The 15,397-nt window shown below is 47.6% G+C and overlaps 7 protein-coding genes across 7 annotated transcripts; 4 read left to right on the top strand and 3 right to left on the bottom strand.

Annotated features, from left to right (window-relative positions):
• Window positions 1-1,910: 1,910 nt before the first annotated feature.
• On the top strand, window positions 1,911-2,842 carry N7533_011526 (EGFR-like transmembrane domain-containing protein; the record flags this gene model as incomplete). Its single annotated transcript, XM_057108176.1, has 4 exons — window positions 1,911-1,986; window positions 2,060-2,201; window positions 2,247-2,422; window positions 2,487-2,842. The coding sequence occupies 4 exons, from the start codon at window positions 1,911-1,913 to the stop codon at window positions 2,840-2,842; spliced, it is 750 nt and encodes a 249-aa protein (XP_056955554.1).
• An 835-nt stretch (window positions 2,843-3,677) lies between these two features.
• Window positions 3,678-3,912, top strand: N7533_011525 (arginase; the record flags this gene model as incomplete). Its single annotated transcript, XM_057108175.1, has 2 exons — window positions 3,678-3,728; window positions 3,778-3,912. The coding sequence occupies 2 exons, from the start codon at window positions 3,678-3,680 to the stop codon at window positions 3,910-3,912; spliced, it is 186 nt and encodes a 61-aa protein (XP_056955553.1).
• Window positions 3,913-5,523: 1,611 nt separating this feature from the next.
• N7533_011524 (MFS transporter MCP family solute carrier family 16 member 10) lies at window positions 5,524-6,986 on the top strand (the record flags this gene model as incomplete). The annotated part of the gene is made up of 3 exons (XM_057108174.1): window positions 5,524-5,794; window positions 5,849-6,054; window positions 6,108-6,986. 3 exons carry the CDS (start codon window positions 5,524-5,526, stop codon window positions 6,984-6,986), a joined length of 1,356 nt encoding a protein of 451 aa, XP_056955552.1.
• Window positions 6,987-7,776: 790 nt separating this feature from the next.
• Window positions 7,777-7,959, bottom strand: N7533_011523 (monooxygenase; the record flags this gene model as incomplete). Its single annotated transcript, XM_057108173.1, has 1 exon — window positions 7,777-7,959. The coding sequence occupies one exon, from the start codon at window positions 7,957-7,959 to the stop codon at window positions 7,777-7,779; it is 183 nt and encodes a 60-aa protein (XP_056955551.1).
• A 252-nt stretch (window positions 7,960-8,211) lies between these two features.
• N7533_011522 (monooxygenase) lies at window positions 8,212-9,647 on the top strand (the record flags this gene model as incomplete). Its single annotated transcript, XM_057108172.1, has 2 exons — window positions 8,212-8,408; window positions 8,504-9,647. The coding sequence occupies 2 exons, from the start codon at window positions 8,212-8,214 to the stop codon at window positions 9,645-9,647; spliced, it is 1,341 nt and encodes a 446-aa protein (XP_056955550.1).
• A 65-nt stretch (window positions 9,648-9,712) lies between these two features.
• Window positions 9,713-12,195, bottom strand: N7533_011521 (Zn(II)2Cys6 transcription factor; the record flags this gene model as incomplete). The annotated part of the gene is made up of 2 exons (XM_057108171.1): window positions 9,713-11,500; window positions 11,566-12,195. 2 exons carry the CDS (start codon window positions 12,193-12,195, stop codon window positions 9,713-9,715), a joined length of 2,418 nt encoding a protein of 805 aa, XP_056955549.1.
• Window positions 12,196-12,731: 536 nt separating this feature from the next.
• N7533_011520 (cytochrome P450 52A11) lies at window positions 12,732-14,340 on the bottom strand (the record flags this gene model as incomplete). Its single annotated transcript, XM_057108170.1, has 5 exons — window positions 12,732-13,129; window positions 13,175-13,370; window positions 13,446-13,541; window positions 13,584-13,709; window positions 13,771-14,340. The coding sequence occupies 5 exons, from the start codon at window positions 14,338-14,340 to the stop codon at window positions 12,732-12,734; spliced, it is 1,386 nt and encodes a 461-aa protein (XP_056955548.1).
• Window positions 14,341-15,397: the final 1,057 nt, after the last annotated feature.

Genomic DNA, 15,397 nt, shown 5'->3' with positions numbered 1-15,397 from the left:
TTATCCTCTCGAAACAAAACGATGGCCTTGTTGCTGAGGCCTCAATCACATGACTCCGGGATGCCGATGTTGAGAGCGGAAATCCCCATTACAATATATAGGTCATTATTCCGAGGAAATTTTAATTTTTTTAGGCTCTCTAAGACAGAGCTTTTTCTACTAGATTAATCTCTAATAATAACAAGTCATAGTAAATCAACATATTCTCCTATATTATAAGTGAATAATTTATCGATTTTCTCAAGTAGTAAGGGGTTAGCTAGTATAATACTAGCTGATACTTAAACTTCCTGCTTAACTATCGTATTTATTATAGACAACTTATAAATACTATTACACAGAATTACATAGCTAAAATACCACATTCCTTAGCATACATCCCTCAAAAAATGGGGTTCTTTTATTATTTTGTAGAATTTAGAGAGTGATATTACACTGTCCTTATATAGGAGTAATAGCATACTAAGACAAAACTCCTTGGACTACTACATCCTGGGTCATCTTATCTCCACGGATAAAGAGTCAAAAGAAACTTTTATCAGGTTAAGACTGGAATTTTTTGACAAGAATATAGCGGTATCATACTTCTGGGGCGGGAGAGATACCTCCCAGAAGCGATAAAGCCTAGAGAAGATCTTAGCAGCATTCGTGTCATTTAAGTATAAAAATACCCTAGGAGATACATCGTGGCTCCTAGGAGCTAGTGATAGCATTCCGAGGAGCTCACGCTACAGTCCTATGATCAATGTTCAGCACTGTGAGGGTTTCACGTATCTGTTGGGCCTTGGGGACAGCAGCTAACGGCCCCATGAGCGTCAACTATTGGCTCCTGGGAGATTCGTCAACACTTGGCCAGGATGTAGCGGAAGTTCATCAAGTAAATGTCAGTGAGCTTTTCTTTGCTTTATCGTCAAATTGAAGGATGCGAAACTCATGCCACAAGAAAACCACCATCTCATCCTGGTATAAATCCAGTTTTTCGAGGAGGCGCTCACAGAGAGCTTTAAGCATAGGTGGGGCGATCGTCCGTCGCCGTCCAATACCGTCGAGAGGGGCCCTGACACTTGCAAAGTATCGCAGGTTTGAGCGGGCAGTACTGATTGACCGTGGGGTACAATGGGCAGCTTTGGCGATTTCTACGTTAGTATATGAATTTGAGTCTTGTATCATATCACGAATATGCTCGAGTCGCCATATGCCAAGTTTTGGTGCCATTTCTACCTGGCGGTACTGCAGCCACCATTGCATTGCCGACGAGTTCTGTCTGTCGTGCCACGTCAGTCGGTCACGGCCCAGATTGTACGATAGCAATGTGGCTCAGACACGCTCAGTTAATCATACGCGAATTACTGCTGTTTTGGGGTTGGAAGGTAAAAAGAAGCTTTGAAAAAACCACCAGAGCCGCATCCATGAGCCATTAATGTCTTGGAAGAACACCATTTTAACCAGACCAGCTTTTGATTTTATTAGAGATCCCCGTTTCTCACGGATAACGTGCCACGTCTAATGAATACCAATGCTGTAATAGGCCACGCTATTGCAACCACGGGCGCTAACTGAGACGATTCACGGGCGCTTACTGAGACGATCCACGGGCGCTAACTGAGATGATCACCAGGTGAATGTCTCTCTCATTCGCTTACTTCAGTCCCACTAAACTATTTGCGACCATATGGGCACTCACGGAAGTCAGCCTGTGGATGTTCTAGTCGACGCATTCTCTGCGTATAGACTCCGTACCAGTCTGAACACCTGTCAGACTCAGTAACATCTAGCCCCTAAATTTGAGAGCGAGGTTACATATGTAGCCACCAACTGCTCAGACATACAGTTCGCTCCAGACATACGCGTGCTTCACCTCTTAAGGTCGAACAGCTTCTTTGAAGATTCAATTGAGAATACCCGCTGAGATGGCTTCCAGTACTTCAGACTACGCTGCCTATGTCACAAACACTGATTTTATAGGCTGGGACATTGCACCAACGCGTATGTTCTCTCAACCCTTCAGATAGCTCAGACCCTGCCAGATTTTGACCCTCAACGTACTGACCTTTCCTAGCCACACCGGTTATCTGTTTGAACAGTGGCGTATGGACAACAAGCGGGTCTTTCGGAGACTGCAGTTCGACGTCAGGCCAAGAGTTTGCTACGTCCTGCTATCAGGGGTCCAGCTTAGTGAGGGGATCGAATACAGAAGCATGGTAAGAGCACCGGCGCCTGTTTAATTCCCTTTCTGATGAATATAGCGGAGTTGATTCAACGTGCGATTACCAAAGAATCTTCTCCACGACCGGTCAAGATGCCCGAGATGCTAAAACAAGATACGGCTGCGTGAGCAACTTTGCTGCGAACAATATCTATCGCACACTTCCCTCGCAGTGGCTAGCAACCACGACGTCGGGTGAGGCGAGTACTTCATCATGTACGTTACCACCGACAGAAATATCGGTAGAGCTATTATGGATGCTAACTCACTCGTTTTATAGCAACCACTTCATCCTCATCGACCGAGACCAGCGCCGCCGCGTCTTCGAACTCCTCCAGCTCGGGTATAAGTGGTGTTGCAATCGCAGGAATTGTCGTCGGCTGTGTGGCAGCAGGTGTTATCATTGCACTGGCCCTCGTATTCCGGAGGAGACTTTTAGCTTGCTGTGGGTATAGCAAGAATATGCAAGTGAAAGCCAACCCGTCATGGTCTCCTATGTACGAGCAACAAAACACGCAAGGTGCATTTCAGTCACAGCAGCAGCACTCGTATACTCGGCCGCAGCCGTTGGAAATTTCGGCGCAGCGGGAACCTCGTGAGCTAGGTGATTCCCGTGTGTCAAGGCCGGTTCGATGAGTGCATGATTGAATGTTACAGTGGCTCTTCCTGTTTCAAAGGCCTTTTGGGTTCAAATTTTACTTTTGCCTATAATGCTGGAAATAATTGTTTCGTCTGGGGTTTTTAGGTCGAATGACACATTCTTGCTTTTGTTTTTTTATGTCATTGTTATTATATTTTCATTATCAATACGAAAGACGGACATGTGGCCGTACTGGTACTAGTAATGATGACAAAAATGTCCAAGCCAAACGACCGCACCTCAATCTTGTAATCTTTTAGTGGCCGTTGAATTCTTTTGAAATTGGCAGTCAAGGATGTTTCACAAAATCAAGCGCTCAAACTGTGAATCTTGGAACCGGAGCCGCATAAACTTGACTTTATCGGAGACCACGGACCAGATATATATTTGTGGGCTGATCGGCCCATTAAGGTGACTGCAGCCGGCTCAAATCTTGGAACATCGAAGAAAGAAATACATTTCACTGCGTTCGGTTCTTTTTTATTTTGGAACATGACATTTTTGGTCATCGAGGGAAAAAGCGAACAAGGGGAAAGCGAGACTTCTTTTGCGGTGCGAGAAGTATCCAAACTCAGAAGGTTTGTAAAGAACTCTTGCATAAACAATGCGATCAGAAATTTTCCTTTCCGATCGGTTACTTTCAACTTTAATGGACATTGGAATAGAACTCATCTAGGGCCAAGTCTATGACCAGTTCCAATGGAAATTTTACGTGAAACGGAATTGACTCAAATACCGCCTCATCTGCTGCATGCAGAAAGAATATCTTGCCATTCCAAATTCGGCGACTTTGATACTGCCAATAATGACATTTTTCACCAAGGCTCGGACATGGCATTGAGAAGCTTGGCTATTCTATCTGCCGGCTACTGTTGGGGCGCGGTGAGTCCAACACACCTCAGTTCCTTGGACAAACACTAATCAATTATAGCCCCGAGCTGGAAATGATAAGGGCCCATCCGCCATTTTGAGTTCCAACCTAGTCGAGCAACTCGTCACGTTCGACCGTTTGTTGGAGATCATCCGCATTGTACCCCCACAACGCCGTGGCCAGTTGTGTCTTTGATGGGATGGAAGGTCAAAACGACACTGGCATTGTCTTACCTGGGCCGTATGAGTGATCTTGAATTATGATACCGGTCGAAGGAATTCAGATCTCGCGTATGAGTCAGGCAGGTATTTCTCATTTCAGGAACTGTCGAACGGACTGGTCAAATATCACTAAGATCATTTTTGGCCAATTCCCCTGTACGGGTGTGGTATTGGGGTTAGACTCGGGAGTAACACTAAGACAAACCCTCAGGGAGGGGGGGGGAGGTGTTCAACCACTCCCATCAATAATCAATCAACCATCGGATTCCATTGGACATCTTCAGTACTAGCCACATGTGCAGTACCTTGAAAAGAGTAGAGAGTACCATTATACTCAAAATAGGCCATAGAATCCAGAGATATCAATATTTAGGAATAAAAGAGTGAAAAGAGAAATCACTATTTATCCTGTATTCCCTATATAGAGTCTAATCTGAGAATTTTCGACTATAACACTACCTGGGTAAACTGTCCGGGAGTCTTTGACCACACGTATATATGCTACGCGAGCCTTGGAATATTGTTGGGAATTTTGGACCATAAGGATGACAATCGTCAAAGTTGAATATCTTCGTCAGAAGGTAACTTGAAGATAAAATTCACCAAAATAGTCATTAGAGTCTGCCCTCTTCCTCTGTCTTCTCTGAAAATAAGGGCTACTAGGTAGTAGAATAGTACATAGGTTTTGAACGATAGATAACAGGCCAAACTTGACTTATAGAATCTTGATCAAGTCGAAGCCCACCCCAACGTCTTGTATCCATCGCTTCCGTCACCACCGCCCGAGCCGTCGAAGTATGCCTGTTGACAACGAAGCCTAGGAAAGAGCTGATTGCTGAGGTTGACTGGCATCATGCTGACTGCAAAATGCTAATTGTCTGGCGTCCGTGGAACGTTCGTCAGTTGCTGCTTGGATTCTTGCTGCCGCTCATGTCCGCACGATGCAGATTGTTGCGGATTTTGACGTGACTCATTCGAGCCTCTGATAGACGTCAGCTGATAATTCTCGACTTGACCATAATATCTTGGGAGTACCGAATTACCGAAGAAGCTTCTTAGCGGCGAAATAGCCAACAGTGCCTAACAGACCGATCTTGAGAAGCGCCATCCCTCTTCTGGGTCCGTATGGTCGGAATGAAAAGTTGCCTCGAGCAGAGAGTTGTCTGGCATAAAACCGACTGTATCGGCGAGAAGGATAGTCCATGATTTATTGTTGAATGATTCCTTAAAACCTCGCAGGTGGACGACGAATGTTTATAGGTAGATTCAAGCCGAGTCCGGAACTCCTCGGCCGAGCGGGGCCGGCTTTCCCTTTGAATAGCCCGGCCTCGGGCTCGGCCTCGGGTGTGCAGCAGCGCCTTTGCGCACATCACCAACAAACAACATCGGACGTCCGGGCTTTTACTCAACGTCGGGCATTGCTAGTGGCAGCATGTATGTCAGGGCTCCTTTCTTATGCAGGTCTTTGCCTCTTGTCAGAGGTATATAGAACTGACCATGTTCTTTAGAACCAGACTCGTTATTTTAATAGACGTCACAAGCACAACTACCATTTACGCGCCCTATCAAGTACCTTACAGCAACTATGCACGACAACCGCACTGCTGAGCTCGAGAAGGGCAGTTCGACCTCTTCAAGAACATCGAGTCCAGCAGAGGCCAAGCCTCAAGCATCTGGCCCACCAGAAGCACCTGAAGGAGGCACAAAAGCCTTCCTATCGCTACTCGGAGGCTCCTTGGGTCTTTTTATCTCATTTGGATGGGTCAATTGTATTGCTCTGTTCCAAGCTGAATATGAGAACAACCAGTTGAAGACCTATGGCAGCTCGGAGATATCCTGGATCACTTCGTCCGAATGTGAGAGCCTTCTTCCCCAACCGGCCGTAAAACAACAAACTCATTTCAATCTAGTTTTCTTCATGCTGTTCATGTCGCCATTATCTGGATATCTATTCGACAACTATGGACCACGATTGCCGATATCTATCGGTGGATTAATGCATGTGATTGGCCTCATGATGACCAGCTTGTCAAGCAAATACTACCAATTCTACTTGGCACAGTCGGTTTGCTCAGGGACCGGCACATCGCTCATTTTCACTCCAGCAATGACTGCGGTTTGTGTGATCACTCTTTAAATTTATCTCGCATTTTCTGAAAAGTTTCACAGCCTATGACTTACTTCAAAAAGCGTCGCGCTTTGGCAGGAGGATTGACCGTTGCAGGTTCGAGTCTGGGTGGTGTAATCTTTCCCCTCATGGTCAACAACCTCCTTCCAGAGGTCGGCTTTGTATGGACGATGCGAACCTGCGCTTTCTTGATCCTTGGACTCTGGGCTATTACCATGCTCACCGTCTCCTCCAACTTGCCCCACGCTCGCAAGGAGTTCAAGCTTGCGAACTACCTTCAGCCTTTCACGGAATTCAACTTCTTGATCTTGTTGACGTTCTGCTTTTTCCTTTACTGTAAGCCGTCTATCATTATGTTTCATCGCACCACAGCTAACCAGAGTTTAGGGGGATTGTTTGTCCCTTTCGACTACCTTGTCACGTCTGCTGTGCATAACGGAATGTCAATGACTATGGCCTACAATCTGATTCCCATCATGAACGGAGCGAGCTTTTTTGGACGTACGATTCCCAATGGCCTTGCCGACAAGTACGGCCGTTTCAATGTGCTTATTATCATGCTCCTTTTCACTGGTATCATCACTCTGGCCTTGTGGTTTCCTGGTCGCAGTAACGCGGCCAATATTGTCTTCGCCGCTTTGTTTGGTATCGGATCTGGCACCACCATTGGCTTGACACCGCCCCTTGTGATGGCTCTCTACTCACCTCAGGAGATCGGGTTTCGAATCGGGTTGGCTCTTGCTATCGCAGGCCTTGGTGCCCTTACGAGCCCTCCGATTGCTGGTGCAATTGCAGCGACAGATGGAGGCTCTTACCGCTTTGCGGCCTTATTCAGTGGCGTGAACTTCATGGTCGCGACAATATTTTTGGTGTGGCTGAGGTGTAGAGTTTCAGGTTGGAATCCCCTCACAAAAGCTTGATGCCTAGGCAAGGACATTGAGTGCAGCAGCCTGCTGCAATTACAACGTCTAGTGAAGAGGAGGAGACTGGCATGGAGGCAGAGAAATATAAATTGACAAACGCGTGACATGGCAGAATCTCTTCTGTAAATATAGAGATTTTAATTTTAGTGTTACATCCGGATCAATCTCTGTAGACAAACAGACTATATGTAGAGATTTAGAGAGTCCGGAAATTGATTTCATGACCATGAAGATCATCACTTCTTCGATACGTGCTTGTCAAATACTTGATAACACCTCATAATTTGATCTAGCTAATTCTCTCTGGTCATCAGCGAGGCGGCGAATGCGTAGGAAGCTGATTGTACCGCTCTACTGCTGTATAAAGTAAATACATGCATAGCCCTCGATTTGAAATATCGATCGAAAGATTTCGGCGAGCGTTGCCTCCGACAAGCTTTCAAGAAAAATATGCTAACAAACTTATCGCATCGTCATCACTACCTAACCAGATCAATCCCAAGCTTTTCCAAGTGTACAAGGCCGTATCAGACTAGTCTTGCCATATGCTAAAGTTTAGGAAACAGAAATTCTTTACGATAAGCATATATCACTTGGGGCATATCACCCCAGGCATTACAAAAAGCATCCAAGGCAGTAAGATAAATCGAGAAAGCAACCACGATAATGAATTTGAAATCTTGTTCTATATGACTAGACGAACGAGGAAGACAAAGAACGATAATTCACATCAAGGCTGCTGCTGCTGCTGCTGCCAATGCCTGTTGACAACAACCTAGCAAAGCCTTCAAATTTTGATCAACCGTACATCAGGTGCATCCCGATTCTGAGATCCTAGCGGCTTCTCGCCGACACGCAGACTCTCCAACCGGAAACTCTCGACAGCAGCCACGGTCGTCAACTTGAAAATCAGATCTGCGAGATGTTTGCCCAAACAGCGACCCAAAGCCGCGCTCGTGTCATAGCGCATGAAACCGAACCGCAACGCTTGAGGGGTCACTTCCAGGAACCGATCCGGGCGATATTGTGCGCCATTGATGAACCCTTCAAGGTTCGTTTCTCAAGTGGCTTTGGTTCAGCTGAGTCTTATCCACCTGGGATCTGCCCAGCGTTGAGGAATTAAGACAAAACATCTCGATGAATAACGACGGTACGATACTTCGTGAGCCTTGGGCACGTATTCTAAGCAATATCATGGAGCCATGGCTTCGAGAGAAATGCGATGCGAATCAATGATCGATACTGCTATGGGTGGGCCGTGGAAGGCCTGGTGCAGTACGAGGATACAGTCGAGGTTCAGATCCATGACCGAGTATCGAATATTCGCAAGCCAATTCGCTCCCCATATGTTGCCGGATGCGATGGAGCATGGAGTGCGGTGCGGAAAAGTTTGGGCGCGGAGCTCGAAGGCGGGCCTATGTGAGTTCCGCTATGTATTCTGGTGGCCCATGGGCTCAAAAGAGACAATAAGACTCCTTTAAAGCTAACTCCAAAGCTAACTCCAACAACGATAGGCATCGAGCCGTGGCCCTGACCCATTTCAAGTCAAAGGATCTCGAGCGAATCCATCGCCAGGGCCGATTTTGGCATAGTCTTTTTCCCATGGACCCTACAACCAATAACGGCTCTATTAGCGGCGCCATCATCGCGCAAGACGGAAAAGAGACCTGGACAGTCCACGATTATCTAGGCTCTGACTACAATGCAGACGATGTGACAGCCGAGAAGACAGTCGCCCAGGTCCTTGGTAATATGGGCTCACCCTACCCGATTTCTCTTGATGAGATCACTGCAACCTCCATCTTCACGCCGACAGTAGCTAACGCCAAAACATGGACCAGCAATCATCAGCGCGTCTTCCTTGCCGGAGATTCTTGTCATCAGACAATTCTCTCGGGCGGCTACGGAATGAATATGGGCCTTGCTGATGCTTGGGATTTTGGCTGGAAGCTCGCAGCCACTGTTCAAGGCTGGGGTGGCACTCACTTGCTGAGGACATACGAACAGGAACGTCGTCCTGTGGCTGCGCTGATGCAACACTGGAGCAAAATCCACATGATGAAACTCATGGGGCTTTCAACAGCTGTGAGATTGGATCCGGTCGTCATCGAATCCATGGATGAGCACGGCATAGCCCTGCGTGAGGAGATCGATCAGTACGTTCAGGAAAACGATGACCAGAACCAGAGCTTCGGCGTTGTAATGGGTTACCGCTACGAGTCGAGTCTGGCAGTACTGAACGAGAAGGTGGATGTTGAAAGGGCAGCACCACAGTTCGACTCACGCAGCTACATCCCAACTACGTTCCCTGGTTCGCGCGTACCGCACGTGGCTTTGTCGGACGGCAGCGCGATTTCCGGTGGATTTGGGAAAGGCTTCACCATGGTCGCATTTCTGCAGAAGGAAGCAGTAGCAGCCGGAGACCAATTTCAGATGGCCATCGCACTGGCCAGTTTTGCTGAAGCAGCAAGCAAGCACAGTATTCCTTTAAAGAGCGTTTGTTTGATGAATGAGACTCATGCGTTCCGAATTTGGGATGCTTGTTTTGTCCTCGTGCGGCCTGATGGAGTTTCAGCGTGGCGCTCAGACAGTCTGGACAAGGTGCACAATGCATCACAAGTGTTGCTTCAAGCAACAGGTCATTCCTTACCTTTGTAAGCAACTCCTTCCGAGACACATGGGCAGAGACGATCGAACATAGAACGGAATGGAAAGAATTGACCTCAATCAATCACGATCATCATTTCGCGACGACAATCTTCCTGTGAACTTGCTCTATCAAATAGTTGGAACCAAAAAGGCCGAAAAATCCAGGTAGTTGTAGTCCTGACTTCAGTCAGTAGTGCTATATAAGAGGCGTATATCTGGTACTTTGTACTCACCATTGCGCTAATATCCAGGCCGTCAAGAAGCCCATTATCGATCACCTCCACTTCTCTGGGAGTGTTGGCGGCCCTGTAAGACTGTAGTACATCGTAACACTCCTTCACGCTGTCTTTTGCAGTGTTCAGCACAGGAGACAAAACGGGTTGGCCGCGTTCCATGGCGTATATCTGGGAAAGAATGCCAGCAAGAAAGATGTAGCGTTTCAACGTAGGATGGCCCAACTTTATGATCTGCAGTAATTGTTCCTTGATGTGTTCCAAAAGTCGAATGATGGGCGCTCGCTGGGCGCGCGTCAGTTCAGCGAGGGGATCAAGGACTGATGTGTGGTTGAGACCAATCGAAGCAGATGACGGACCGGAACCCGTTTCCTCCAGCTGAGACACAACCTCCAAGCCCAAGACTGAAATTACGTCCAGGCTCAAAGGTCCGCGAAATGACCCTGTGCTCATCACCATCAACTTGGACAGATCGTCAAGAGAGTCCGCAGGTAGCCGAAGTCGCTCGGCATAAGTGGCGATGATCATCGCAGACTCCTGGCAAGCCCTCCGGGAAAAGTAGAAGCGGGGATCCTTTTGCGCTTGTAGCATGAAAGGCCGATGCAAAGCCAAAATATACTGACGAATCTGCATATCAAGGAACGCGTGATGCATGCTTAGGAATTTCGACCAATGCGACCGACAATAACTTGCAAGAGTACGGCAAATTGTCTGAAGTTTCGTAGCTAGCTCAATGGCCTTTTCGTATGAGTGCTCTAGTCGCTCGTTTTGGACCGCCCTGACAACTTCAAGTCGTAAGGGCAGGGACTGACGCATGAGAATTTGTATCGACGATTCCGTATAGCTTGTCAACGGTTGTGGAGATGGAGACTGTTTGCTGGCTGGATCTAAATCAGCATCACTGACATTAAGAGGCATATGATCGTCAAAATCGGTTGAAGAAAGAAGCAAAGGGATGGAACAGTCCATGGAACCATGGATTACGAGCTCTAGGACCGTTGTCCAAAGCCTCGTTCGTAGCTCGGCTTGGAAAGGAGACAGAGAAAACAGTTGTGGATCTCGGTGCAGGCCCATAGTCATAGCCACCCGAAGTAGACCACTTTCCGACAGCCACGGCGAACGGCCGACTAATGTTATCTGCCGCGAAACCAACAGAAGACAGAAAATTTGAATTCCATCAAGATTGTTGGTAGTTTTCTCTGACGGTCCAACCATCCAGTATTGAGCAGCTTGTATCCAAGTACGCCGCGAGCGCTGAATAACTTTGTCGTCGTCGTTGCTGAAGACGCTTCCAATGGCCAACACCAAACCCAACTTGATTGCAAAGTTGGTAACTACAGGCTGCGACTTGCTGAAGTATTGTTCGTATTCTGCCCAGAATGTGGGAATGTGAAAACAACGATAGATCAACTCGAAAGTCCGCATGTAGTGATTCACTAGTCGGTCACAGATTGCACGAGCCGGCATCGTACTCAGAATTTGAGGAACTGGGTCATCCATCTGCGGTACCTGCTCTTTTTTCATCGTGAGTCGTAAGTTGCGTATCTCATTCACCGAATCGGCCAGCTCGGCCTTGGTATCCAAGAAGGTCAATTCAACGTCACTGTCACCGACATAGCTGACTTTGAACTATTGATACGTCAGCAAATGTTCAATCTGTCAATGTGTTCATTAGAAAGGAGCTTCGACGAAACCTTCTCAGCAGTGTGCAGCCAGTGGCTTGAAGGAAACAGTTTTACCTTCATCGGGTTGTGACGAAGTCGAGGCATGACAGAAGGAATTGTTAGAGACTTATCGCCCGTGACAGCTGAAGGCGCAGGAGGAGCTTGGGAGAGCTCGGCAAGCCGCTGCTCGACGTTTTGGATGCGATCAGACAATGCCAGCAGCGTGGGATGATTGCTGCTGCTGCTGCTGCTGCTGAGGTTGTGCTGCTGGGGATCTACTTCTGGTAAAACCGAGTGCTCAAGCTGCTGTATACGTCGCTCTACGCTCCGAATTCGCTCCGATTCATGCGTTGTTCGTTGCCTCTTTGCAGGGTGATCGATGTTGTTGTTTGGGGCAATGCTGAGCGAGCGAGGAACTTGTTGTTGGACATTATTGCCCTCACTTCCACGGTCTTCCAGTACGAGACTGGGTTTCTGCTGATTTCCATGATATGTGCACGTGACCGAGCTTCTAGAGACTTGACAGGCTGAACATGGCGATTTGAGATCGCAACGTACCTTTCGGCGGCGGCACGGGTCGCAGGATTGCACAGGTCGGCGGCTCCGACGAGCGGGTGGAGATGCTGACCGGGTACTGCCAAGGCTCTGGTCCTCAGCCATCTTGACGATAGTGCAAATTGCAGGTATTGGATGCGCGGTCAACGGGCATCAATGACGTTGGAAAGGTCGGAGGGAAAGCTCGGGGTCGGCAAGCTGCTGAAGTGAGGTGCTGTTTCATCTTGAGCTCGGACTCGGACTCGGGCCCGGGTCCGGACTGTTCGGACTGTCCGGGCTCGGGGCTCGGGGCTCGGACATACTCTCAACGTCCGCCGCCCACCGACCAATTCAACCTCCTGAGTACAGGTATTTTCATACAGCCCTTATTGGTGTCAACAGCTAGGCTGTGAATCCCTTGCCGATCATTGATGACATAATGTCGTCGCTTTCGATCTTCGGACATAGCCTTCGCTCCTAGGCGTCAATGCATCGTCTTCTTCTTCGTTCGATTTACAGGAATTTAGAAACGAGTGAAACGCGGATGTATGAATAATAAAGAGTTGCAAGGCATGGATCTAACAGTCTGGCATTTAACAGTCATGCTAATGTTCTAAAGATTGAGCTAGTGTAATTCTCATGCCGGTTGTCGTTCATCGATACTAATTTCCTTCCTGTGCTTTGTGGAAGGCAACCAAAACACCAGTCTTGTTACTTGGTCTAATCCGCATAATAGCATGGTATGGATTCGCATCTCTGGATTCGATTCGCTCGTAGCGCATTACCAAACGAGCTAACATGTATGCACTCTCCGTCATGACCATCATCTGTGCTGGGCACCTTCTAGGACCACCGCTGAAAGGCACGAACTCCCAGAAGGGCTTTAGCGCAAGGAAGCGCTCAGGACGAAAATCGTCTGTGTCTTCACCCCAGTATATCCTATTGCGCTGCTGTGATATCTTAGTCACTTGGACCATATCCCCTTTGCAGACTAAGATAGGATCCTGGCCGTCTTTACCTCCACCACGTAGGAGAGTCGTGTCGTTCAGACAGATACGGACTTAGGTGACGTTGTTTGGGTTTAGTCGCAGAGTCTCATCAAGACAAGCATTGAGGAACTTAATGCCTCTGAGAGCGGAGAAGGTGAGTTTACCAACCGCTTCGTCATCATCCCCTTGAACTGCTGTCAGTACCTCCTCACGACATCTTGCCCACGCATCCGGGTGACGAACCAAGTGCCAGAGGGTATTACTGATGAAGATCGAAGTTGTGTCGTTGTTTGGGACGAGCAGCAGGGACAACTGAGACCGCAGATCTTAGTAGTCAGAGTCGTGTGATGCCATGTCCTATAGAAGGTCTTCCCGCTCAGGGCCTACTTTCTCTCCAGCAACGATGTGTCCCTTGCGGATTCTGATTTCTTTGTAAGTTTCTGTGATATGTGTGTCGACAAAGGCATGAACCTCGTATACTGCCTTGAGCCACCAGTCCCAGTTGAATCACTTGATCATGCGAACGACCTGCATGCGCTGGCGACTGCCACGGAGAACATCCAGCATGGCCCATGTGATTCTGGCCTTGTCTGGTTGATGGAGGACCCCCACAGGCTCCCCAAGAATGAAATCAGTGGTCAAATCCAGGAACTATGTTCGTATGAGCGTTGTAGTATAACGTTCAAATTGCCTTTTTGCAAGCGCGACTTACCCATCGCTGGAGCAGGGGCTGGATGTTGAACGTCTCTCCATCCGGCAGCAGTAGAGTGAATAACGACTCCACATACGGCCTGATCCGATCAGTGTTCATATAGAAATCGCGATTGAAGAACGGCTTGATGAGGAAATGGCTGAATACCCAGTCGTCCCCATCAACGGTGTTGACACCTTTGTCTGCGAACGGATGGAAAGCTTTCGTACTGCGTCGGAGAGGACTAATGCCAAAATCCTTCCAGTTAATCGCTGTCATAGCCTTACGGTTCTCCGTGTCGGTGGTGTATATTTGGCGTTTTCCGAGGAAACGGATTTTGAATGTGCTCGGTTGGCCTTCATGTATAGCTGCCAGCCATGAGATAAAAGTGTCTCCACGGAGGGCCTTCATTTGGCTCAAGGCGAGATCGAGGCCAAGAATGCGATCCCATTGAGGATAGGACGGTATAACACCGCAGCCATGGGCTTTGCGTCCTTTGTATTCTTTGAATCGCACCCACAGTAGGTTGATGAATATGGCCAGTAACCCAGAGGCGACGGCCACAGACCAAAGGTTGTCGACGATAATCATCGTGTGGGCAGGTTTGTCAATCATAGAAATTATCGCCAGCAACTTCTGAGGAATGGATTCCGCATGTTTGATGCGATGAACCGAGACGTGTTTAAAGCATAGAGACGCAAACCTCGTTATAAGGCCCGGAGGCCTCTTCAGATGAAGAAAGTGCAGCTCCGTAAGATACTCATGTTCAAATATCATCCCCGATACTCCACTCTCGAATCTCGGACTTAAATTCGGGATCTTATAGCAACCACAGCTAAATGCAACGCCTGTCGGGTTGCTCGAACAAACGAATGTACCTACATATGATCTTTATGCATATGGGTCTTACTATGAATCTTAGCCCATAGGAGTAAATTCTACCTTTTTGGGGATTAGTGTATTTGTGAGCAACATAGTGAGATACGCTATCTCTTTTAGGTATAGTCTATAAGATAGAACAGCGATCATCATCGACCCGCAAAATGTGGATAGCACATCTATGCCAACGGGATATAATAAGATAGATAGAAATCCAAAGATTGAAAGCGTGTACTGGAGTAAATCCAGATTTCAGATAGTAAAAGTTGTGGGAACAATCGGGGATTTATTTGGCCAACTAGGAGTTTCTTGATCGCAGTCTCTGTTATCCTGGAAATCCTGCCGCCTTTATAGAGACTTGGTTGATATATGTGGAGTTGCGATTTTCACCTGGAAAGTAAATCATCGTGGTCCTTGCCCGAGTCTGAAACTCGATTTCCAAGGTTCACACAAAGAGGACCTTTCTTGAGATCAAGGACAAACCGAGGCTCAATAAAGTTAGGAGAACCTGAAAATGGAGGATATGCGGTAAAGACGAGGGGTATTCGAAAAAGAAACGGATGCTGAAAAAAGGAATGGATGCTGAAAAAAAATTTCAATGTTCTTCCTCCGTGGGCTTTTGAACAACAAGGTAATTGGTCATTCGACCTCACCTAGCGGAGCTGTTATACTAATGCTGTACCACTAGTACTGAAAAAGCGTAGAAGCTTTTGCAACCTGGGCATACAAACGTGAATATTCTGAAAGGGTCTTTACGTGACCAGGTGGT

Source organism: Penicillium manginii (assembly GCF_028828005.1).
Source record: "Penicillium manginii strain IBT 31320 chromosome Unknown utg000008l:1.0-3226943.0:1.0-3228205.0, whole genome shotgun sequence".
Taxonomy (NCBI): Eukaryota; Fungi; Ascomycota; class Eurotiomycetes; order Eurotiales; family Aspergillaceae; genus Penicillium; species Penicillium manginii.
Note: the sequence above shows the minus strand (reverse complement) of the source record. Positions and strands in the feature narration are given on the sequence as shown.